Below are 24,348 nucleotides of genomic sequence, written 5' to 3' on the forward strand. Positions count from 1 at the left end.
AGGGGGGAGCGAGGGGGGGAGCGAGGGGGGGAGCGAGGGGGGGAGCGAGGGGGGAGCGAGGGGGGAGCGAGGGGGGAGAGAGGGGGGAGCGAGGGGGGAGTGAGTGAGAGAATGGGAGAGTGATAGAGAGGGAGAGACAGCGAGGGGATGCCAGGCGAGCGGGGATGGGGCGTATCTGGTGAGTGGACGGGTGGAGGGTAGGGGGCGAGTGGACGGGCAGGGGCGAGTGGATGGACAGGGAGTGAGTGGATGGGCAGGGGGTGAGTGGATGGACAGGGGGTGAGTGGATGGGCAGGGGGTGAGTGGATGGACAGGGGGTGAGTGGATGGGCAGGGGGTGAGTGGATGGACAGGGGGTGAGTGGATGGACAGGGGGTGAGTGGATGGACAGGGGGTGAGTGGATGGGTAGGGGGCGAGTGGACGGGCAGGGGGTGAGTGGATGGGCAGGGGGCGAGTGGACGGGCAGGGGGCGAGTGGACGGGCAGGGGGTGAGTGGATGGGCAGGGGGTGAGTGGATGGGCAGGGGGTGAGTGGATGGGTAGGGGGTGAGTGGATGGGCAGGGGGCGAGTGGACGGGCAGGGGGTGAGTGGATGGGCAGGGGGTGAGTGGACGGGCAGGGGGCGAGTGGATGGGCAGGGGGTGAGTGGATGGGCAGGGGGTGAGTGGATGGGCAGGGGGTGAGTGGATGGGCAGGGGGTGAGTGGATGGGTTTCGCTCAGTGGCTGGTGGAGGGGACAGCACTCAGTGTACACGAGCCGCTGATGTTTCGCTTACCTGGAGCCAGTCTCCGCTCTCGCTCGCCATGGTGCCATCCTCGTTCAGGATGGAGAGGAGAGGGAGCCGGTGTTTCAGGCCGAGCTGGTAGTCCGTGTAGTCGTGAGCAGGGGTCACCTTCACAGCACCTGTCAGGAAAGGGGACAGAGTCAGGATAGCAGCTGCTGCGTGGTGAGGCCACTGGCACCGGACCAGCACCACAGGACTGCCCTGTGGGATCCTGGGTCGGCGCAGGGTCAGGGCAGGGTCAGGGCAGGGTCGGTGCAGGGTGAGGGCAGGGTCGGTGCAGGGTCAGGGCAGGGTCAGGGCAGGGTCGGTGCAGGGTCGGTGCAGGGTCAGGGCAGGGTCGGCGCAGGGTCAGGGCAGGGTCAGGGCAGGGTCGGTGCAGGGTCAGGGCAGGGTCAGGGCAGGGTCAGGGCAGGGTCAGGGCAGGGTCAGGGCAGGGTCAGGGCAGGGTCAGGGCAGGGTCAGGGCAGGGTCAGGGCAGGGTCGGTGCAGGGTCGGTGCAGGGTCAGGGCAGGGTCGGTGCAGGGTCAGGGCAGGGTGGGCGCAGGGTCAGGGCAGGGTGGGTGCAGGGTCAGGGCAGGGTCGGCGCAGGGTCAGGGCAGGGTGGGTGCAGGGTGGACGCAGGGTCAGGGCAGGGTGGGTGCAGGGTCAGGGCAGGGTCGGCGCAGGGTCAGCGCAGGGTCGGTGCAGGGTCAGGGCAGGGTCGGTGCAGGGTCAGGGCAGGGTCGGTGCAGGGTCAGGGCAGGGTCGGTGCAGGGTCAGGGCAGGGTCGGTGCAGGGTCAGGGCAGGGTGGGCGCAGGGTGGGCGCAGGGTCAGGGTAGGGTGGGCGCAGGGTCAGGGCAGGGTGGGTGCAGGGTCAGGGCAGGGTGGGTGCAGGGTGGGCGCAGGGTCAGGGCAGGGTGGGCGCAGGGTCAGGGCAGGGTGGGTGCAGGGTCAGGGCAGGGTGGGTGCAGGGTCAGGGCAGGGTGGGCGCAGGGTGGGCGCAGGGTCAGGGCAGGGTCGGTGCAGGGTCAGGGCAGGGTGGGCGCAGGGTCAGGGCAGGGTGGGTGCAGGGTCAGGGCAGGGTCGGCGCAGGGTCAGGGCAGGGTGGGCGCAGGGTGGGCGCAGGGTCAGGGCAGGGTCGGCGCAGGGTCAGGGCAGGGTCGGCGCAGGGTCAGGGCAGGGTGGGCGCAGGGTCAGGGCAGGGTCGGTGCAGGGTCAGGGGCAGGGTCGGTGCAGGGTGGGCGCAGGGTGGGCGCAGGGTCAGGGCAGGGTCGGTGCAGGGTCAGGGCAGGGTCGGCGCAGGGTCAGGGCAGGGTGGGCGCAAGGTCAGGGCAGGGTCGGCGCAGGGTCAGGGCAGGGTGAGCGCAGGGTCAGGGCAGGGTGGGTGCAGGGTCAGGGCAGGGTGGGTGCAGGGTCAGGGCAGGGTGGGCGCAGGGTCAGGGCAGGGTCGGTGCAGGGTCAGGGCAGGGTCGGCGCAGGGTCAGGGCAGGGTCGGCGCAGGGTCAGGGCAGGGTGGGCGCAAGGTCAGGGCAGGGTGAGCGCAGGGTCAGGGCAGGGTCGGCGCAGGGTCAGGGCAGGGTGAGCGCAGGGTCAGGGCAGGGTCGGTGCAGGGTCAGGGCAAGGTCAGGGCAAGGTCAGGGCAGGGTCGGTGCAAGGTCAGGGCAAGGTCAGGGCAGGGTCGGCACAGGGTCAGGATTGCGACAGACCCCACAGATTTCAGCATCTTAAAAACATCAGCTCAGAAGAAATAGGAGCAGGAGTCAGGCCATTCAGCCCATCGAGCCGTGTCCTCCATTCAATGAGATAGTGGTTGATCCCCCAGATACCCTCGCCTACCCCGAGGAACACAGAAACATAGAAGATAGGAACAGGAGGAGGCCATTCGGCCCTCCGAGCCTGCCCCACCATTCATCACGATCATGGCTGATCATCCAACTCAGTAGCCTAATCCTGCTTTCTCCCCATAACCGTTGATCCCATTCACCCCAAGTGCCATATCCAGCCGCCTCCTGAATACATTCAAATATCTAACGGAGCCTTGAATCTATCCAATACCCGCAGCCCCCGCTGCTCGCGGAGGGAGAGAATTCACAACATTACCCACAGCTGCACCCGGGGACGCTGCCCCTGGTCCCCCCACCCTGGGATCCGGAACGTGCAGACCAGCCCCACGGCAAACCCTCCCCACCGCCTGTTTCAAGGCTCCCCCATCATGAATTACACCGGTACGTGGTCTGTTCCGAGCCCTTACCTGTGCCAAACTCAGGGTCGACCAGCGTGTCGGTGAGAATGGGCATCAGGCGGCTGGTGAAGGGGTGACGGAGCTGCTTCCCCACGAGGTGCTGAGGAGGAGGAAGAGGGTGAGGTTAATGGTGACCATTCATTGCTGAGTGTTCAGTCCCAACCCCGCGCCCCCCTCCCTGCACCACCACCCCCCCCCCGCACCCCCCGCCCCCACCCCACAGCACCCAAAACCCAAACCTCTACAAAGCTGGCAGACTGCGCTGGCATCAACGCTGGCAGAGAAGGATTGGACACCAGCAGCAGAGAGTTTGATATAAACATCCAGGGAGCACCAGGGACGGCAGGGAGAGCGACCGTGAGGCAGCGAGAGACAACTCCGGGAGAGTAAGACAAAAATTCAAGAAGGAAAGTGAGAGTGCGTGAGGTACGAGAGAGAGGGGAGAGTGGGGGGGGGAGAAGGGGGGGGGGGAGGTGGGGGGGAAGGGGGGGGAGAAGGGGGGAGAAGGGGGGAGGAGAGGGGGGGAGGAGAGGGGGGGAGGAGAGGGGGGGGGGAGGAGAGGGGGGGGGAGGAGAGGGGGGGGGAGGAGAGGGGGGGGAGGAGAGGGGGGGGAGGAGAGGGGGGGGGGAGGAGAGGGGTGGGAGGAGAGGGGGGGGAGGAGAGGGGGGGAGGAGAGGGGGGGAGGAGAGGGGGGGAGGAGAGGGGGGAGGAGAGGGGGGAGGAGAGGGGGGGAGGAGAGGGGGGAGGAGAGGGGGGAGGAGAGGGGGGGAGGAGAGGGGGGGAGGAGAGGGGGGGAGGAGAGGGGGGGAGGAGAGGGGGGAGGAGAGGGGGGAGGAGAGGGGGGAGGAGAGGGGGGAGGGAGAGGGGGGGGGAGGAGAGGGGGGGAGGAGAGGGGGGGAGGAGAGGGGGGGAGGAGAGGGGGGGAGGAGAGGGGGGAGGAGAGGGGGGAGGAGAGGGGGGAGGGAGGGGGGGAGGAGAGGGGGGGAGGAGAGGGGGGAGGAGAGGGGGGGAGGAGAGGGGGGGAGAGAGGGGGGGAGGAGAGGAGGGGAGAGGGGGAGGGAGGGGAGCGGGGGGGGGAGGAGGGTGGGAGGGGGCGTGGGCGAGTGAGTGAGTGGATGCATTGAGTAAAACATTTATTTTTAGTTTATTAATTTTCCCAGTTCGAATCTGAAGCTGATAATTCGTCCACTTCGCACCACCTCAGTGCGCCACTGGGTCTGAATCCACCGAAACCCCCGCACTGCCCCCTTACGCTCCTGCCCTGCCCCCCCTCCCCTCGCCCTGCCCCTCTCCCCTCGTCCTGCCTCCTCTCCCCCCGGCCTGCCCCCTCTCTCCTCGCCCTGCCCCCTCTCCCCCCGCCATGCCCCCTCACCGTATACCGCCCATCGTCTGGGTGGACCACCACTGCTACGTCGCCCAGCATGGTCTCAGGCCGCGTTGTTGCCACGACAACCTCTTCACCTGAGCAGAGAAAAAGAACAGTGAGCAGTGACAGGACACAAATATTTAACCCTGCACCGTTCAATAACGTGGCTCAGGATTGGTCTCCCCCACTCCTACCCAGTACCTGCCGACCAATGAGATTTGGGGTCGCGTGACGGACATATTGGATTGTGTGCAAGGCCAACATTTGGTGCTCGCCCTGAATTGAGGGGGTAATAAGGGGGAGACCGTGGGGAGTAGTAGCGTCACGCAGGTAGCAATCCAGAGGTCACCCCGAGCTCTCTCAGGGCACAGGTTCAAATCCCATTAAAATCCAATTAAAGGAATCGAAAAATTCCCAGCTAGTCTCAGGAATAATGCTCATAAAACGGGAATTGTCCTAAAAACCTCATCACCAATAAGGGAAATCTGCCTTCCTTAGCCGGCCTGGTCTACATGTGAATCCAGGAGCCACTGCAACGCAGGACAGTGTCTGACCCACTGTCCCACCCAGTCCCAGAGGGGGGAAAGGACAGTGTCTGACCCACTGTCCCACCCAGTCCCAGAGGGGGAAAGGACAGTGTCTGACCCACTGTCCCACCCAGTCCCAGAGGGGGAAAGGACAGTGTCTGACCCACTGTCCCACCCAGTCCCAGAGGGGGGAAAGGACAGTGTCTGACCCACTGTCCCACCCAGTCCCAGAGGGGGAAAAGACAGTGTCTGACCCACTGACCCACCCAGTCCCAGAGGGTGGGGGGCGGGGGAACAGTGTCTGATACTACAGCCTCTCTCTCCACCAAACACTTTCTGAGAACATGCTATCCAGAAACTCACCGGAATCTTCTGTCGGGTAGGCAAAGTGCACCAGCTCACCGAAAGCCACCTTGTCCTGGTAACCGGGGACGGAGATATAGGTGCGGCCACTCAGCTCCCGGGTCTCCACCTGCAAGACAGGCACTGCTCGTCAACACCGGGGGGAGCGGGAAAGGGAGAACGAGGAAACGGGGGAGGGGGGGTTAACACCGTCCACCGCAAATAGTAGGGCACTGCTCAGCCTGGGATTGATATCAGTGTGGGAAGAGGCCATTCAGCCCCTCCAGCATGCTCCAATCTCCAACTGGATTCAATGCCAGAGACTGGACCCGAATGACTGGCAAGTTCGGTGTCACAAGTGACCCAGTGGTGAGCTCCCAGCTTGTGTTCTGGCCAGGACCTAGAACCCCGACCTCCATCTCCACAACATCGTCTCCCCCCAAAACCACGGCCCCCTCACCCATGCCCTTGTAACCTCTGCACTCCACCACTCCGGCACACTCCTGTCTGCTCTCCCGAGCGTAACAACACTTCTCCCGGTATCCCAATATTTGTGACAATTATAAATCAATTCAATTCAAATCCTTGAACTTGAAGCTGTCCGAACCTCTGCTGCCAGGTGTCTTAACGAACATCAAGCCCTGTTCCCTCCCCACTCGACGACTTACTGTTGAGTTTGTGAAGTTGGAATTTGATGTTGGGAGAGATGTAAAAAGTTGTAAAAATGCGAGGGGGAGAAAAAACATTGTGGTGTCCCTTTAAAAGCTGGTGTTCTGTTTCAGTGCTTGGAGGTTTAAAATGCAAAGTACATACACAGTCCAAGCTGAAACATTTCTATCAAAACGTCAAGCAGTAGTCTTTACAAGACAACCATTTTTAAAACTTTAGTCCAATCGATTTAAAGCAGGCACTCAGCAACCAGGAACCTATAAGGTTTTAATTTGATGGTGATCCTACTGTAGGAAAATTGATAGGTCATCACAAGTATAAAAGAGAGTGCAGGGGGAAAAAAAAGAGCAACAGAAGAACTGCCACCTCTCAAGCCACGAGGGGGGGAGGACAGCTCTCAACTCTGTCAGCTTCAGCTATGTCTTCAGAGAGCGCACCATCTAACCAGCAAAAGATACCAAATCAGGAAGAACGTACAGGCAGAGAAATCAACAGAAGAACTCCAAAAGTTTCCGAAAACCACAAAACCTGGTTGTATTTTTTGAGTGACTGAATTCTATTGTATGTTTTTGGTTAATAAATGAGTATTGTATTTATTTGAACAGCATTCCAGTAGAATCTTATTTTGTTCGGTATGTTACTTGTTTAGTTAAATAAATAAATTGTTAAGTGTTCATTTTAAAGTGAGTGCCAGGAATTTCTGTTAGTTAACCACAAAACTGAACAGTTCACACATTCCCAAACACTTTTAACAGATTAAGAGGTGAGGTATTCCTCTTTGGGGGAATTCAGCATTACGTCTCAAAAGGGGGACAACCTCTGCGTCGTAACACTTACGTTCCCTCCGCTGCCCCCGCCCCTCCAAAGAAACATCCTTATTTTAAAATTCTCACCCTCATTTTCAAACCCCTCCGTGGCCTCCCCCTGTCTCTGTGACCTCCCCCTGTCTCTGTGACCTCCTCCTGTCTCTGTGACCTCCTCCTGTCTCTGTGACCTCCTCCTGTCTCTGTGACCTCCTCCCGTGGCCTCCCCCTGTCCCTGTGACCTCCTCCCGTGACCTCCCCCATCTCTGTGATCTCCTCCCGTGACCTCTCCCTGTCCCTGTGACCTCCTCCCGTGACCTCCCCCGTCTCTGTGATCTCCTCCCGTGACCTCTCCCTGTCTCTGTGACCTCCTCCCGCGGCCTCCCCCTGTCTCTGTGATCTCCTCCCGTGGCCTCCCCCTGTCTCTGTGATCTCCTCCCGTGGCCTCCCCCTGTCTCTGTGATCTCCTCCCGCGGCCTCCCCCTGTCTCTGTGACCTCCTCCCACCCCACAACCCTCCTCCGTTTCTGTCCTCTGATTGTAATGGCTTCCCCGCGGGCTGCCACGCCTGTAGCATCCGAGACCCTCAATCCTGGGATTCCTGCCCTACACCTCCTGCTTGCCGCTACCCAGACTGTGCCCAGAAACGCTGCCCACTTCAGGACGGGGTAGGGGAGACGGGTCGCTGCTGCTGTCGCGGGGGCGGATCCGGCGGCTGTACCTCGATGTCGGAGATGGCGGAGTTGAGGGCACACGACCAGTTCACCAGCCTCCGGCTGCGGTAAACCAGGCCAGCTTCATACAGCCGCACAAACGCTTCGGTCACAGCCTCTGAGTAGCCCTGTGGAGCGAGGGAAAGGAGTGAGAAACAAAGCAGCAGGTTAGACTCCAGCCTCGAGGAAGAGGCAGCGAGTTAAAGTGAAACCTCCCCCCTCTCAGACTGAGACCGTCGCGGTACCGGAGGAGTGGGAGGGGATGCAGCACCCGGCCAGGGTCAGTGCCCTCGACAACAACCCCCACCCCCCCCCTCCCCCCCGCCCGCACACCCCACCCCGCCCAGTGACACAGCTGGCATCCTGTGCCGCTGACCCGCTGTGGTTCAGCCGGGTAAACTCCAGCCACAATCCCCCAGCCCACAGTCCTTCCCGTCTCCCCCACCCCACCGTCAATACCCAGGTCTCAGCTCTACACGTCTGGAGGTTAAGTGGCAGGGTGAGTGTGGGTCAGCTCAGCTTCCAGATGGGTTCATATGCCAATGGGTGTCCAGCTGTGCCCGGGACAGGACAAAAGTGAGAGTCACTGAATGAGAGAGTGGGGAAGAGGCCATTTGGGCCATTGTCCCTGTGCTGGCTCTTTGTAGGAGCTATCCAACTCGTCCCACTCCAGCCACCACCCACCCCCCACCCACGCCCCCCACCCCCCTACCCTGCGAATCTTCTAGACTCCCCCCACCCCTGTCTGGGGGGGACACCACTGTCACAGGATAGCTGGCAAGATGGATACAGAACTGGCTTGGCTATAGAAGACAGACGGTAGCAGTAGAGGGGTGCTGTTCTGAATGGAAGGCTGTGACTAGCGGTGTTCCACAGGGATCAATTCTGAGACCTTTGTTTGAGGTATATATAGATGATTTGGAGGAAAATGTAGCAGGTCTGATTAATAAGTTCGCAGACGACACAAACATTGGTGGATAGTGAAGAGAATTGTCAGAGGATACAGCAAGATATAGACCGGTTGGAGACTTGGGCAGAGAAATGGCAGATGGAGTTTAATCCAGACAAGTGTGAGATAATGCACTTTGGAGGTCCAGTGCATTAGGAATTATACAGTAAGTGGTAGAACCCTTAGGAGTATTGACAGGCAGAGAGATCTGGGAGTACCTGTCCACCGATCACTGAAAGTGGTAACGCAGGTGGATAAGGTAGGCAAAAAGGCATACGGCATGCTTGCCTTCACCGGTCGGGGCATTGAGGATAAAAATTGGCCGGTCATGCTGCAGCTGTACAGATCCTTAGTTAGGCCTCATTTAGAATACTGTGTCCAATTCTGATCGCCACACTACCAGAAGGATGTGGATGCTTTGGAGAGGGTACAGAAGACGTTTAACCAGGATGTTTCCTGGTCTGGAGGGTATTAGCGATGAGGAAAGGTTGGATAAACTCGGTTTGTTCTCACTGGAATGACGGTGGTTGAGGGGTGACCAGATAGAGGTTTACAAGATTATGAGCGGCATGGACAGAGTGGGTAGTCAGGTGTTCTTTCTTAGGGTAGAAAAGTCAAGTACTAGAGGACATAGGTTTAAGGTGCGTGAGGAAAAGTTTAGAGGAGATGTGTGAGGCAAGTTTTTTACACAGAGGGTGGCGAATGTCTGGAACGTGGTGCCCGGGGAGGTGGTGGGAGCAGGTATGATAGTGGCATTTAAGGGGCAACTAGACGAATACATGAATAGGATGGGAATGGAAGGATACGGACTCTGTAAGTGCATACAGTTTTAGTTTCGGCAGGCACCATGATCGGCACAGGCTTGGTGGGCCGAAGGGCCTGTTCCTGTGCTGTACTGCTCTTTGTTTGTTCTTTGATACAGGAGACCATTGAGGACTGAGATATGAGGAGAAACTTCTTCACTCAGAGGGTGAAGTGAAGAATCTGGGGTGGCGCGGCGGCACAGTGGTTAGCACTGCTGCCTCACAGCGCCAGGGAGTTCGATTCCCGGCTTGGGTCACTGTCTGTGCGGAGTTTGCACGTTCTCCCTGTGTCTGCGTGGGTTTCCTCCAGGTGCCTCCCGCAGTCCGAAAGGTGTGCGGGTTAGGTGCATTGGCCGTGCTGAATGCGTGGGGTTACGGGGTAGGACGCTCTGTCAGAGTCGGTGCAGACTCGATGGGCTGAATGGCCTCTTTCTGCACTGTAGGGATTCTATGATTCAACAGAAGTCTGAGGAGTTCAAGTCACAGAATAAATTTGTGGACTGTAAAGGTGTCCAATGGTTTGGGAAGAGCTCAGGGGAATGGCACTGAGAGAGAGGACCAGCCACAGAGCAAGCTCCTGTACTCCTGCACTGATTTTATGTTTCGGTTCCAACTCTTTCCCTGTCTGCTACCACTGAACCATCAGTCACTGCAAATAGAGATAAATAAAGCACAATTTGCCCCTCCGGAGTCTTCGCTAAGCGTGTTTAATCACCTTCCTGTCACGGAAAACACATCCTCCTTATTTGTTCTGTCGGTGAGTTTCACCACTTTACAAAGCAAACCTGCTCCATGGGGAACATGTCCAGCTCCTATCGGTCTCCACGGTAATGGAATCCCTCAATCTGGGCACCGCTCGGATCAATCCGCCCTCTCCAGGGCCTTCAGGAAGTCTTTGCCCGGTATCCAGGGCAGGGGTTCGGGCGAGTGGGGGGCACGGGGTGGAGTGGGGGGCACGGGGTGGAGCGGGGGGCACGGGGTGGAGTGGGGGGCACGGGGTGGAGTGGGGGGCACGGGGTGGAGCGGGGGGGCACGGGGTGGAGTGGGGGGCACGGGGTGGAGCGGGGGGCACGGGGTGGAGTGGGAGGCACGGGGTGGAGTGGGGGGCACGGGGTGGAGCGGGGGGCACGGGGTGGAGTGGGGGGCACGGGGTGGGGGAGTGGGTGTTTGAAAGCTGCCGTTCAGCTGTCCACACGAGCTGACACCCTAGCCCAGCGTCACCGGGGAAAGCGCATGCAGCCGTTTCCATGGCAACTCACCGTGTCCATGGTGAAGCACGCCCGGTCCCAGTCCAGCGACGAGCCCAATCGTCGCAGCTGATTGTAGATCTCATCCCGCTTCCTGTCAGACACAATGTGAGGCACACACAGACAGAATGGCATCTCTACACAACCCTTCACATCCTCACAGCAAACAGTGCGGCACTCCCTCAGCACTGACCCTCTGACAGTGCGGCACTCCCTCAGTACTGACCCTCAGTACTGACCCTCTGACAGTGCAGCACTCCCTCAGCACTGACCCTCTGACAGTGCAGCACTCCCTCAGCACTGACCCTCTGACAGTGCAACACTCCCTCAGCACTGACCCTCTGACAGTGCGGCACTCCCTCAGTACTGACCCTCTGACAGTGCAGCACTCCCTCAGCACTGACCCTCTGACAGCGCAGCACTCCCTCAGCACTGACCCTCTGACAGTGCGGCACTCCCTCAGTACTGACCCTCTGACACTGCAGCACTCCCTCAGCACTGACCCTCTGACAGTGCAACACTCCCTCAGTACTGACCGTCTGACAGTGCGGCACTCCCTCAGTACTGACCCTCTGACAGTGCAGCACTCCCTCAGTACTGACCCTCTGACAGTGCGGCACTCCCTCAGTACTGACCCTCTGACAGTGCAGCACTCCCTCAGTACTGACCCTCTGACAGTGCGGCACCCCCTCAGTACTGACCCTCTGACAGTGCAGCACTCCCTCAGCACTGACCCTCTGACAGTGCAGCACTCCCTCAGCACTGACCCTCTGACAGTGCGGCACTCCCTCAGTACTGACCCTCTGACAGTGCGGCACTCTCTCAGTACTGAACCTCTGACAGTGCAGCACTCTCTCAGTACTGACCCTCTGACAGTGCGGCACTCCCTCAGTACTGACCCACTGACAGTGCAGCACTCCCTCAGCACTGACCCTCTGACAGTGCAGCACTCTCTCAGTACTGACCCTCTGACAGTGCGGCACTCCCTCAGTACTGACCCACTGACAGTGCAGCACTCCCTCAGCACTGACCCTCTGACAGTGCAACACTCCCTCAGCACTGACCGTCTGACAGTGCAGCACTCCCTCAGTACTGAACCTCTGACAGTGCAGCACTCCCTCAGTACTGACCGTCTGACAGTGCAGCACTCTCTCAGTACTGACCCTCTGACAGTGCAGCACTCCCTCAGTACTGACCCTCTGACAGTGCAGCACTCCCTCAGTACTGACCCTCTGACAGTGCAGCACTCCCTCAGTACTGACCCACTGACAGTGCAGCACTCCCTCAGTACTGACCCTCTGACAGTGCAACACTCCCTCAGTACTGACCCTCTGACAGTGCAGCACTCCCTCAGTACTGAGCCTCTGACAGTGCAGCATTCCCTCAGTACTGACCCTCTGACAGTGCAGCTCTCCCTCAGTACTGACCCTCTGACAGTGCAGCATTCCCTCAGTACTGACCCTCTGACAGTGCAGCTCTCCCTCAGTACTGACCCTCTGACAGTGCAGCACTCCCTCAGTACTGACCCTCTGACAGTGCAGCACTCCCTCAGTACTGACCCTCTGACAGTGCGGCACTCCCTCAGTACTGACCCTCTGACAGTGCAGCACTCTCTCAGCACTGACCCTCTGACAGTGCAGCACTCCCTCAGTACTGATCCTCTGACAGTGCAGCACTCCCTCAGTACTGAGCCTCTGACAGTGCAGCACTCCCTCAGTACTGACCCTCTGACAGTGCGGCACTCCCTCAGTACTGACCCTCTGACAGTGCAGCACTCTCTCAGTACTGACCCTCTGACAGTGCGGCACTCCCTCAGTACTGACCCTCTGACAGTGCAGCACTCCCTCAGCACTGACCCTCTGACAGTGCAGCACTCCCTCAGTACTGACCCTCTGACAGTGCGGCACTCCCTCAGCACTGACCCTCTGACAGTGCAGCACTCTCTCAGTACTGACCCTCTGACAGTGCGGCACTCCCTCAGTACTGACCCTCTGACAGTGCAGCACTCCCTCAGTACTGACCCTCTGACAGTGCAGCACTCCCTCAGCACTGACCCTCTGACAGTGCAGCACTCTCTCTGTACTGACCCTCTGACAGTGCAGCACTCCCTCAGTACTGACCCACTGACAGTGCAGCACTCCCTCAGTACTGACCCTCTGACAGTGCAGCACTCCCTCAGTACTGACCCTCTGACAGTGCGGCACTCCCTCAGCACTGACCCTCTGACAGTGCAGCACTCCCTCAGTACTGACCCTCTGACAGTGCAGCACTCTCTCAGTACTGACCCTCTGACAGTGCGGCACTCCCTCAGCACTGACCCTCTGACAGTGCGGCACTCCCTCAGTACTGAACCTCTGACAGCGCGGCACTCCCTCAGCACTGACCCTCTGACAGCGCGGCACTCCCTCAGTACTGACCCTCTGACAGTGCAGCACTCCCTCAGTACTGACCCTCTGACAATGCAGCACTCCCTCAGTACTGACCCTCTGACAGTGCAGCACTCCCTCAGTACTGACCCTCTGACAGTGCGGCACTCCCTCAGTACTGAGCCTCTGACAGTGCGGCACTCCCTCAGTACTGACCCTCTGACAGTGGGGCACTCCCTCAGTACTGACCCTGGAGAGTCAGTGTGGTTTGTTGTGCTGAAGGTTGGAACTTGACGCCCTGCCCTCCTGGCCCGGTGGTGAGCGCGCTGCCCATTGAACCAACGCTGGCACGGATGCCCAGGAGCTGAACTCGGCCGTCCCGCCGAGCCCGGTTCGCGAGATCGCTGCACTTACGCTTCCTTCCAGCGCCACACCTCGCCCAGAAATTCTGCCCGAAGCAGGTCCTGCCGGCGGAGTCCTCGCTCTCTCCACAGCTGCTTCTCCACAACCACCTGCCAGCGAGAAGAGGGCGAGAGAAAGAGAATCGGCCGAGTGAGAGTGCAAGCTCTATCCTACACAGCGAATACCCACCCCCGTTCCAATACTCACCCATCATATTGTCTCGGCTAACATTCATCCCTCAATCAACACAACTAAAACATCATCACACTGCTGTTAGTGGGATGTTACTGCGCACAAATAGCCCCGTTTCCTTCACAAAAAGTACTTTATTGACTGTGAAATGCTAAGCTAGCAGTGAACAGTTATATAAATGGAGCGTCAGATTGTTCTTTGGCATTAAGAACATAAGAACTAGGAGCAGGAGTAGGCCATCTGGCCCCTCGAGCCTGCTCCGCCGTTCAATAAGTTCATGGCTGATCTTCTCGTGGGCTCAGCTCCACTTACCCGCCCGCTCACCATAACCCTTAATTCCTTTACCGTTCAAAAATCTATCTATCCTTGCCTTAAAAACATTCAATGAGGTAGCCTCAACTGCTTCACTGGGCAGGGAATTCCACAGATTCACAACGCTTTCTGTGAAGAAGTTCCTCCTCAACTCAGTCCTAAATCTATGCCTCCTTGTTCCGGCTTCACCGCCAGTGGAACAACCTCCCTGCTTCGATCTTATCTACTCCCTTCATAATTGTATATGTTTCTGTAAGATTCCCATTCATTCTTCTGAATTCCAATTAATACTGTGAAGCTGTGGGACGATACAGGTGCTATGGAAATCTAAGTTGTTGTCGGCGCATGCGTACCGACAGGGGAGGCGAGGATCCAGGGGCAATCATAGGTGGCATTGAGTGACGTGGACAACACTTACCTGGGTAGCGATCCCCGCGTGGTCACAGCCAGGAAGCCAGAGAACCCTGCAGCCCTGCATCCGTCTCCTGAAAATAAAGATTCAGCTCTCAACTCCATGCTCAGCTTAACACTGGATTCACAGGGGTTAGCACAGTGTTATACAGTGACAGACCCGTACCAGCACTGTACCCCAGTGTTATACAGTGACAGACCCGTGCCCTCCAGCACTGTACCCCAGTGTTATACAGTGACAGACCCGTACCAGCACTGTACCCCAGTGTTATACAGTGACAGACCCATGCCCTCCAGCACTGTACCCCAGTGTTATACAGTGACAGACCCGTACCCACCAGCACTGTACCCCAGTATTTTACAGTGACAGACCCGTACCAGCACTGTATCCCAGTGTTTTACAGTGACAGACCATACCCACCAGCACTGTATCCCAGTGTTATACAGTGACAGACCCGTACCCACCAGCAATGTACCCCAGTGTTTTACAGTGACAGACCCGTACCAGCACTGTATCCCAGTGTTTTACAGTGACAGACCATACCCACCAGCACTGTACCCCAGTGTTATACAGTGACAGACCCGTACCCACCAGCACTGTACTCCAGTGTTATACAGTGACAGACCCGTACCCACCAGCACTGTACCCCAGTGTTATACAGTGACAGACCCATACCCACCAGCACTGTACCCCAGTGTTATACAGTGACAGACCCGTACCAGCACTGTATCCCAGTGTTACACAGTGACAGACCCATACCCACCAGCACTGTACCCCAGTGTTATACAGTGACAGACCCATACCCACCAGCATTGTACCCCAGTGTTATACAGTGACAGACCCATACCCACCAGTACTGTACCCCAGTGTTATACAGTGACAGACCCATACCCATCAGCACTGTATCCCAGTGTTATACAGTGACAGACCCGTACCAGCACTGTACCCCAGTGTTATACAGTGACAGACCCGTACCCACCAGCACTGTATCCCAGTGTTATACAGTGACAGACCCGTACCCACCAGCACTGTATCCCAGTGTTTTACAGTGACAGACCGTACCCACCAGCACTGTATCCCAGTGTTATACAGTGACAGACCCGTACCAGCACTGTACCCCAGTGTTACACAGTGACAGACCCGTACCAGCACTGTACCCCAGTGTTATACAGTGACAGACCCATACCCACCAGTACTGTACCCCAGTGTTATAGTGACAGACCTGTACCCACCAGCACTGTACCCCAGTGTTATACAGTGACAGACCCATATCCACCAGCACTGTATCCCAGTGTTATACAGTGACAGACCCGTACCTACCAGCACTGTACCCCAGTGTTATACAGTGACAGGCCCATACCCACCAGCACTGTATTCCAGTGTTATACAGTGACAGACCCGTACCCACCAGCACTGTACCCCAGTGTTATACAGTGACAGACCCGTACCTACCAGCACTGTACCCCAGTGTTATACAGTGACAGACCCATATCCACCAGCACTGTATCCCAGTGTTATACAGTGACAGACCCGTACCTACCAGCACTGTACCCCAGTGTTATACAGTGACAGGCCCATACCCACCAGCACTGTACCCCAGTGTTATACAGTGACAGACCCGTACCTACCAGCACTGTACCCCAGTGTTATACAGTGACAGACCCATACCCACCAGCACTGTACCCCAGTGTTATAGTGACAGACCCGTACCCACCAGCACTGTATCACAGTGTTATACAGTGACAGACCCGTACCCACCAGCACTGTACCCCAGTGTTATACAGTGACAGACCCGTACCCACCAGCACTGTACCCCAGTGTTATAGTGACAGACCCATACCCACCAGCACAGTACCCCAGTGTTATACAGTGACAGACCCGTACCCACCAGCACTGTACCCAGTGTTATACAGTGACAGACCGTACCCACCAGCACTGTACCCCAGTGTTATACAGTGACAGACCCGTACCCACCAGCACTGTACCCCAGTGTTATACAGTGACAGACCCATATCCACCAGCACTGTATCCCAGTGTTATACAGTGACAGACCCATACCTACCAGCACTGTACCCCAGTGTTATACAGTGACAGACCCGTACCCACCAGCACTGTACCCCAGTGTTATACAGTGACAGACCCGTACCCACCAGCACTGTACTCCAGTGTTATACAGTGACAGACCCGTACCCACTAGCACTGTACCCCAGTGTTATACAGTGACAGACCTGTACCCACCTGCACTGTACCCCAGTGTTATACAGTGACAGACCCATACCCATCAGCACTGTACCCCAGTGTTATACAGTGACAGACCCGTACCCACCAGCACTGTACCCCAGTGTTATACAGTGACAGACCTGTACCCACCAGCACTGTACCCCAGTGTTATACAGTGACAGACCCGTACCTACCAGCACTGTACCCCAGTGTTATACAGTGACATACCCGTACCCACCAGCACTGTACCCCAGTGTTATACAGTGACAGACCCGTACCCACCAGCACTGTACCCCAGTGTTATACAGTGACAGACCTGTACCCACCAGCACTGTACCCCAGTGTTATACAGTGACAGACCCGTACCTACCAGCACTGTACCCCAGTGTTATACAGTGACATACCCGTACCCACCAGCACTGTACCCCAGTGTTACACAGTGACAGACCCGTACCCACCAGCACTGTGCCCCAGTGTTATACAGTGACAGACCTGTACCCACCAGCACTGTACCCCAGTGTTATACAGTGACAGACCCGTACCTACCAGCACTGTACCCCAGTGTTATACAGTGACAGACCCGTACCTACCAGCACTGTACCCCAGTGTTATACAGTGACATACCCGTACCCACCAGCACTGTACCCCAGTGTTATACAGTGACAGACCCGTACCCACCAATACTTTACCCCAGCGTTATACAGTGACAGACCTGTACCCACCAGCACTGTACCCCAGTGTTATACAGTGACATACCCGTACCCACCAGCACTGTACCCCAGTGTTATACAGTGACAGACCCGTACCCACCAATACTTTACCCCAGCGTTATACAGTGACAGACCTGTACCCACCAGCACTGTACCCCAGTGTTATACAGTGACAGACCCGTACCTACCAGCACTGTACCCCAGTGTTATACAGTGACAGACCCGTACCTACCAGCACTGTACCCCAGTGTTATACAGTGACATACCCGTACCCACCAGCACTGTACCCCAGTGTTATACAGTGACAGACCCGTACCCACCAGCACTGTACCCCAGTGTTATACAGTGACAGACCCGTACCCACCAGCACTGTACCCCAGTGTTATACAGTGACAGACCCGTACCCACCAGCACTGTACCCCAGTGTTATACAGTGACAGGCCCGTACCCACCAGCACTGTATCCCAGTGTTATACAGTGACAGACCCGTACCCACCAGCACTGTACCCCAGTGTTATACAGTGACAGACCCGTACCCACCAGCACTGTACCCCAGTGTTATACAGTGACAGACCCGTACCCACCAGCACTGTACCCCAGTGTTATACAGTGACAGACCCGTACCCACCAGCACTGTACCCCAGTGTTATACAGTGACAGACCCGTACCCACCAATACTTTACCCCAGCGTTATTCGACATTTGTACCATTGTGGAGATCAAACATTTACCAGCGAACCACAGCATCCTGGATTGCGACAGTCAGGGCGTGCCCCAGGTGGAGGGAGCCGGTCACGTTGGGTGGTGGGATACACAGAGAGAAGGATGTGTCCTGACGGTGCGGCAAGTGTTCCTGTGGAGGGAGGAGCAGGCAAGATGGTGACACCACAGCCCAGTACCACTGAACCTGATGATTCTCGCTGGGACTTTCAGTTATCTAGTCCCCTCCCTGCAACTCCCCCTCCCGACCCTCCCCTCACCTCCTGTATGACCCGGCTCTCCCCTCCCCCTCTGATGGGATTTTCACAGTAACTTCATTGCTGTGTTAATGTGAGCCTACTTGTGACACTAATAAATAAGCTAAACAAAACTCTCCCCTCCGATTCGTCCCCCCGCCCCCGTGATCTCCCGAGCTCACACACGGGCTACCATTTTGTCCAGAATTTACACCATCGCCTTTGCACAGACCCACCCCAAACATCCAAAACCACTGGTGTTACCCCTGTCCCTGGGTCCTCCGCACAGATCATACTCACATGATATTCGGGTTTGAAGAAGCCTTGCTGCTCCCACCAGGGGTACCAGGCAGCCTCCACATACTGCGGACTGTACGAGTCTGGCAGGGGCACAGAGGTATCTGCGACAGACACATGAAGTTAGGAAACATCCAACACTGCTCGCATTCCAGCCGCTTGAAATGGGCTCTGAAAATATCCAAGTACCTGAGCAACATCCCCCCCCGCGCCCCCTCAACTCCACAATGCCTCAAGCCAGATCTCAACACCTTGATGGACAAGCAAGTCCATTCAGCCCATCTTAATCCAGATTGATTGGCAGATTGAATGGCAAACAGTGTCTCGTCCACAAGACACAAACAAGATCACAAATGGTTCAAATCAAATCTTATTTTCTACTTATTTAACAATCGACTTTGCTGGACCAAAATCACCGCTGCTGCAAGTTGAATGGTTTGTGACGGTTCCAGGAACATCCAACGGGAATTACAAGGCAAAGTTTAACCCTCATCCTTGTGAAATTTCACCCTATTGTTGCGAGGATCCATTATGGTCAATTAAATAAAGGGATGGAAGACGATCTCTCTCCCCAGCTTGGACAAAGAGGGAGACATCGAAACCCGTTATACCTGCGGAGGTGTTAAAATGGTATGTTGGCCTTCATTGTGAGAGGTTGCGAATACAGGAGGGATGCCTTTCCGCACTTATGGTGTGGAGATGCCGGCGTTGGACTGGGGTAAACACAGTAAGCGTTTTAACAACACCAGGTTAAATAAACCTGTTGGACTTTAACCTGGTGTTGTTAAAACGCTTACTGTTTCTGCACTTACACAGGGCCTTGGTGAGGCCACACCTAGAGTATTGTGTGCAGTTTTGGTCTCCTTTTCTGAGGAAGGATGTTCTTGCTCTCGAAGGAGTGCAGCGAAGGTTTACCAGGCTGATTCCGGGGATGGCGGGACTGATGTATGAGGAGAGATTGACTCGGTTAGGATTGTTTTTGCTGGAGTTCAGACAAATGGGTGAGGGGAGTGGAGGGGGGGGCGGTCTCTCATAGAGATTTATAAAATTCTAACAGGATTAGACAGGGTAGATGCAGGGAGGATATTTCCAATGGTGGGGGAGTCCAGAACCAGGGGTCACAGTCTGAGGATTCGGGGCAGATCATTTAGGACGGAGGTGAGGAGACATTTCTTCACCCAAAGAGTGGTGAGGCTGTGGAATTCCTTATTCGTTAACCGCCATCTACCTCCCGAGGTGAGCAATGGATTTTGACCACGGGTATAGAAACCGATTGTTACCCTGAATCAGCTCGGAAAAGCTTTAATGTTACATTCCTGGACTCCCAGGACAGTCTGCTGTTAACACCCAGCATGTCGACGCTAAAACAGGACTTCAGGCTGACGACAAATCTCCTCAAAGCCAGCTTGTCTGGAAGATTCCTGCATTACCTGTACAGCAGGTCAAGTCTCTGGTTACCAACCTCATTCTGCTGCGCCATCACTAACGTGAAGCGACGCCTGTTAGCTGAGCCCAGCAGAACCTTAACCCCGACGTGAAGGAACCCTCACTGGACTCTAACGTGATGCGACGCCTGCTAGCTGAGCCCAGCAGAACCTTAACCCCGACGTGAAGGAACCCTCACTGGACTCTAACGTGATGCGACGCCTGCTAGCTGAGCCCAGCAGAACCTTAACCCCGACGTGAAGGAACCCTCACTGGACTCTAAGCTTCACGTGAATTAATATCCGTTTCTTTGGAGCTCTCATTGTTTCTTTCTTCCTGGTCGTAAAACTTTTCTTTTCCATTTCCTTCTTGGGCGCGATGTCGTCGCGATGACCATTCCCCAGGGTTTGAATGTATGAATAAACTAAAGCTCGGATTTAACCCAGAAGATATTTTGCTGCGAGTTCCTTTAAAACTGACCTCACAGACAGTGTGTTCATGAAAGACACCGGGGACTATTTCAAAAATCAAAACACCTCTGCTTACGGACATAGGGCCAGAAAAATGAAGCAGTTAAGTTTCCCTTCCTATCCCGTCCAATAATTTAATTTATGCAACGCACCATCACAGAATAAGCCCAACTGGTGACTGACTGCAGTGCTCAGGGTTCGAAAGGGGCCCGACAACACGGCGCACTACAAGCTGCATTCACACTGGAGTCCCAGTTTGCACCCCTACCTTTTTTCTCTCCGGGTGGTGTTGGCACGCAGTAAGCAATCACCTCGGGTTCTGACCAGGACTGCTCTCCCCGGGCCTGTGAGCATCAGAAATGCAGTTATTCGACCCTGTGTAATGCAGCAGTGGTCACTTACCACAGATAAGGTACAACCCAGAGCAGAATCCCTACCGGTCGAACGCTTTTCAACTGGACCTAACTGGCACATCAGCGTAACTCCAGCAAGTGAGCGACTAAAGATGCACCCACTCACCATCTGCAAACCCACACTCCACAGGGAGCCCCCCCCAACCCTACCCCCATCTCCAGTCCCAAGACTACATATCCTCGCTCTCCTCCCAAAGTCCTAACTCTTAGAACATAGAAAAACTACAGCACAAACAGGCCCTTCGGCCCACCAGTTGCGCCGGTCATGTCCCTACCTACCTAGGCTTATATATATACTTACCTATAACCCTCAATCCTATTCAGTTCCATGTACTCATCCAGAAGTCTCTTAAAAGACCCTATCGAGTTTGCCTCCACCACCACTGACGGCAGCCGATTCCACTCACCCACCACCCTCTGAGTGAAAAACTTACCCCTAACATCTCCCCTGTACCTACCCCCCAGCACCCTAAACCTGTGTCCTCTCGTAGCAACCATTTCAGCCCTGGGAAAAAGCCTCTGAGAATCCACCCGATCTATACCTCTCAACATCTTGTACACCTCTATCAGGTCACCTCTCATCCTTCGTCTCTCCAAGGAGAAAAGACCGAGCTTCCTCAGCCTATCCTCATAAGCATGCCAACAAATCCAGGCAACATCCTTGTAAATCTTCTCTGCACCCTTTCAATAATTTCCACATCCTTCCTGTAATGAGGCGACCAGAACTGAGCACAGTACTCCAAGTGGGGTCTTATAAAGCTGCATCATTATCTCCCAACTCCTAAACTCAATCCCTCGATTGATTTCTCAAACTTCCCCACACCCCCCCCAGCCCCCAACCCATTACAGGGACCCCATTACTACTCTGGACCCCTGCTAATCTGACAGCAGATCCCTTTGATGGCTCTCACCCCCTCCACTCTCATCCCCACCTCCCACCTCCACCAACACCTCTCCCAAATACACACCCTTCCTGCATTCTCCCACCTCCCCTCCCCCACACACATACCCTGCCATCCCTCTCCCCTCCCACCACTTCCCTATGTCCCTCCCCCCATACCCTCTCTCCTCTGGCTCACACACCCTGCCATCCCCCCCACTCACCCCCTGCCATTCCCCCTCCCCAATCATCTCCTGTCATCTCCCTTCCCCCACTCACCCCCTGTCCTCTTCCCTCCCCCACACTCAGCCATCCCCCCCACTCACCCCCTGCCATTCCCCCTCCCCAATCATCTCCTGTCATCTCCCTTCCCCCACTCACCCCCTGTCCTCTTCCCTCCCCCACACTCACCCCATCCTCTTCCTTCCTCCCATACACCCCGCCGTCCTCCCCCTCCCCCACTCACCCCATCCTCTTCCTTCCCCCCATTCATCCCATCCTCTTCCTTCCCCCCACACACCCCCCGTACTCCCCCCTCCCCCTCCCCCACTCACCCCCCGTACTCCCCCCTCCCCCTCCCCCACTCACCCCATCCTCTTCCTTCCCCCCATTCATCCCATCCTCTTCCTTCCCCCCACACACCCCCCGTACTCCCCCCTCCCCCCATTCATCCCGTCCTCTTCCTTCCCCCCACACCCCCCCCGTTCTCTCCCCTCCCCTCCCCCCACTCAGCCCCTGACCTCTCCCCTCCCCCCACTCAGCCCCTGACCTCTCCCCTCCCCCCACTCAGCCCCTGACCTCTCCCTCCCCCCACTCAGCCCCTGACCTCTCCCTCCCCCCACTCAGCCCAACCTCTCCCCTCTCCCCACGACCTCTCCCCTCCCCCCCACTCAGCCCCTGATCTCTCCCCTCCCCCCCACTCAGCCCCTGATCTCTCCCCTCCCCCCCACTCAGCCCCTGACCTCTCCCCTCCCCCCCACTCAGCCCCTGATCTCTCCCCTCCCCCCCACTCAGCCCCTGATCTCTCCCCTCCCCCCCACTCAGCCCCTGATCTCTCCCCTCCCCCCCCACTCAGCCCCTGATCTCTCCCCTCCCCCCCACTCAGCCCCTGACCTCTCCCCTCCCCCCCCACTCAGCCCCTGACCTCTCCCCTCCCCCCACACAGCATGGTAGCACAGTGGTTAGCACTGCTGCCTCACAGCGTCAGGGATCCGGGTTCAATTCCGGCCTCAGGTCACTGTCTGCACATTCTCCCCATGTCTGCGTGGGTTTCCTCCGGGTGCTCCGGTTTCCTCCCACAGTCTGAAAGAAGTGCTGGTTAGGTGGATTGGCTATGCTAAATTCTCCCTCAGTGTACCGGAACAGGTGCCGGAGTGTGGCGACTTGGGGATTTTCACAGTAACTTCATTGCAGTGTTAATGTAAGCCTACTTGTGACAATAATAAATGAACTACAAAAGTTTATCCTATGGGATTGGTCGTTGGGTACAGAGTTTAATGATTAGGAATTTGAGAATGAAAATTTTGTCAGAAAGTATCCTGGAGTTATGGTAAATTGTGCCCTTCCTCCTCTCACCTCCTCCCTCACACTCCGGCCCTCAATCTCCTCCGCTCTCCGCCGCTGCCGCCTCTCCTTGCCGGCTCGGTCCCGGACGGGGCTGCTGAGCCAGGCCCGACCCCAGGCCCCGGGGTGGAGCCGGGATCCAGGCCGGAGCTGCCGCCGCCAGAGCCAGAGAAACATCGGGGAGAGCGCGGCTCAGCGCCGGAACATGGGCGCCGCCATTTTACTGACCTCTGACCTCCGGAACTCAGTAGAAACAATGGGGCGATGTTCCTTCCGCTTCCGGCATTCTATCAGAGCAATCCAAACCCCAAAACACCCCAACTCCAATCCCACCCAAACTAACTCCAATCCCACTCTCCCAAAACACCCCAACTACAATCCCACTCTCCCATTCCACCCTAACTCCAATCTCACTGCCATTTCACACTAATTCCAATCCCACTCTCCCAAAACACCCTAACTCCAATTCCATCTCCCATTCCACCCTAACTCCAATCCCACTCTCCCAAAACACCCTCACTCCAATCCCACTCTCCCAAAACACCCCAACTCCAATTCCACTCTCCCAAAACACCCCAACTCCAATCCCACTCTCCCATTCCACCCTAACTCCAATCCCACTCTCCCAATCCACCCTAACATGGATGTTAGGGAACTTGGGGAAATAAATAGTGACGTCTTGGGAGTGTACATATTACAGGGAAGGAGGTATGGAAGGCTTAAAGCGCATCAAGGTAGATAAATCCCCAGGACCTGGTGAAGTGTATCCCAGGACATTGTGGGAGGCTAGGGAGGAAATTGCAGGTCCCGTAGCAGAGATATTTGAATCATCGATAGTCACAGGTGAGGTGTCTGAAGATTGGAGGGTGGCAAATGTTGTGCCTTTGTTTAAAAAGGGCTGCAGGGAAAAGCCTGGGAACTACAGGCCAGTGAGCCTCACATCTGTGGTGGGTAAGTTGTTGGAAGGTATTTTGAGAGACAGGATTGACAGGCATTTAGAGATGCAAGGACTGATTGGGACAGTCAGCATGGCTTTGTGAGTGGAAAATCATGTCTCACAAATTTGATTGAGTTTTTTGAAGGGGTAACCAAGAAGGTAGTTGAGGACAGTGCAGTTGATGTTGTCTACACAGACTTTAGCAAGGCCTTTGACAAGATACCACATGGTAGGTTGCTGCATAAGGTTAAATCTCACGGGATCCAGGGTGAGGTAGCTAAATGGATAAAAAATTGGCTTGATGACAGAAGACAGAGGGTGGTTGTAGAGGGTTGCTTTTCAAACTGGAGGCCTGTGACCAGCGGTGTGC

The 24,348-nt window shown here is 56.5% G+C and overlaps 1 protein-coding gene across 1 annotated transcript in view; it reads right to left on the reverse strand.

Moving 5' to 3' along the window:
• Positions 1-23,236, reverse strand: part of LOC144497665 (valine--tRNA ligase, mitochondrial-like) — a 26,399-nt gene extending 3,163 nt beyond the window's left edge. Inside the window, exons 1-12 of the mRNA XM_078219108.1 lie at positions 23,054-23,236; positions 20,454-20,529; positions 18,294-18,394; positions 17,769-17,890; positions 14,115-14,181; positions 13,205-13,302; positions 10,437-10,518; positions 7,434-7,553; positions 5,263-5,371; positions 4,379-4,467; positions 3,016-3,106; positions 776-903 (exon numbers count right to left, since the gene is read on the reverse strand). Coding sequence (XP_078075234.1) covers positions 776-903; positions 3,016-3,106; positions 4,379-4,467; positions 5,263-5,371; positions 7,434-7,553; positions 10,437-10,518; positions 13,205-13,302; positions 14,115-14,181; positions 17,769-17,890; positions 18,294-18,394; positions 20,454-20,529; positions 23,054-23,218 — 1,248 coding nt within the window. The 5' untranslated portion in view covers positions 23,219-23,236. The remainder of the gene's footprint in view (positions 1-775; positions 904-3,015; positions 3,107-4,378; positions 4,468-5,262; positions 5,372-7,433; positions 7,554-10,436; positions 10,519-13,204; positions 13,303-14,114; positions 14,182-17,768; positions 17,891-18,293; positions 18,395-20,453; positions 20,530-23,053) is intronic.
• Between the last annotated feature and the right edge of the window lie 1,112 nt (positions 23,237-24,348).

This window comes from Mustelus asterias, chromosome 8 (assembly GCF_964213995.1).
Source record: "Mustelus asterias chromosome 8, sMusAst1.hap1.1, whole genome shotgun sequence".
Taxonomy (NCBI): domain Eukaryota; kingdom Metazoa; phylum Chordata; class Chondrichthyes; order Carcharhiniformes; family Triakidae; genus Mustelus; species Mustelus asterias.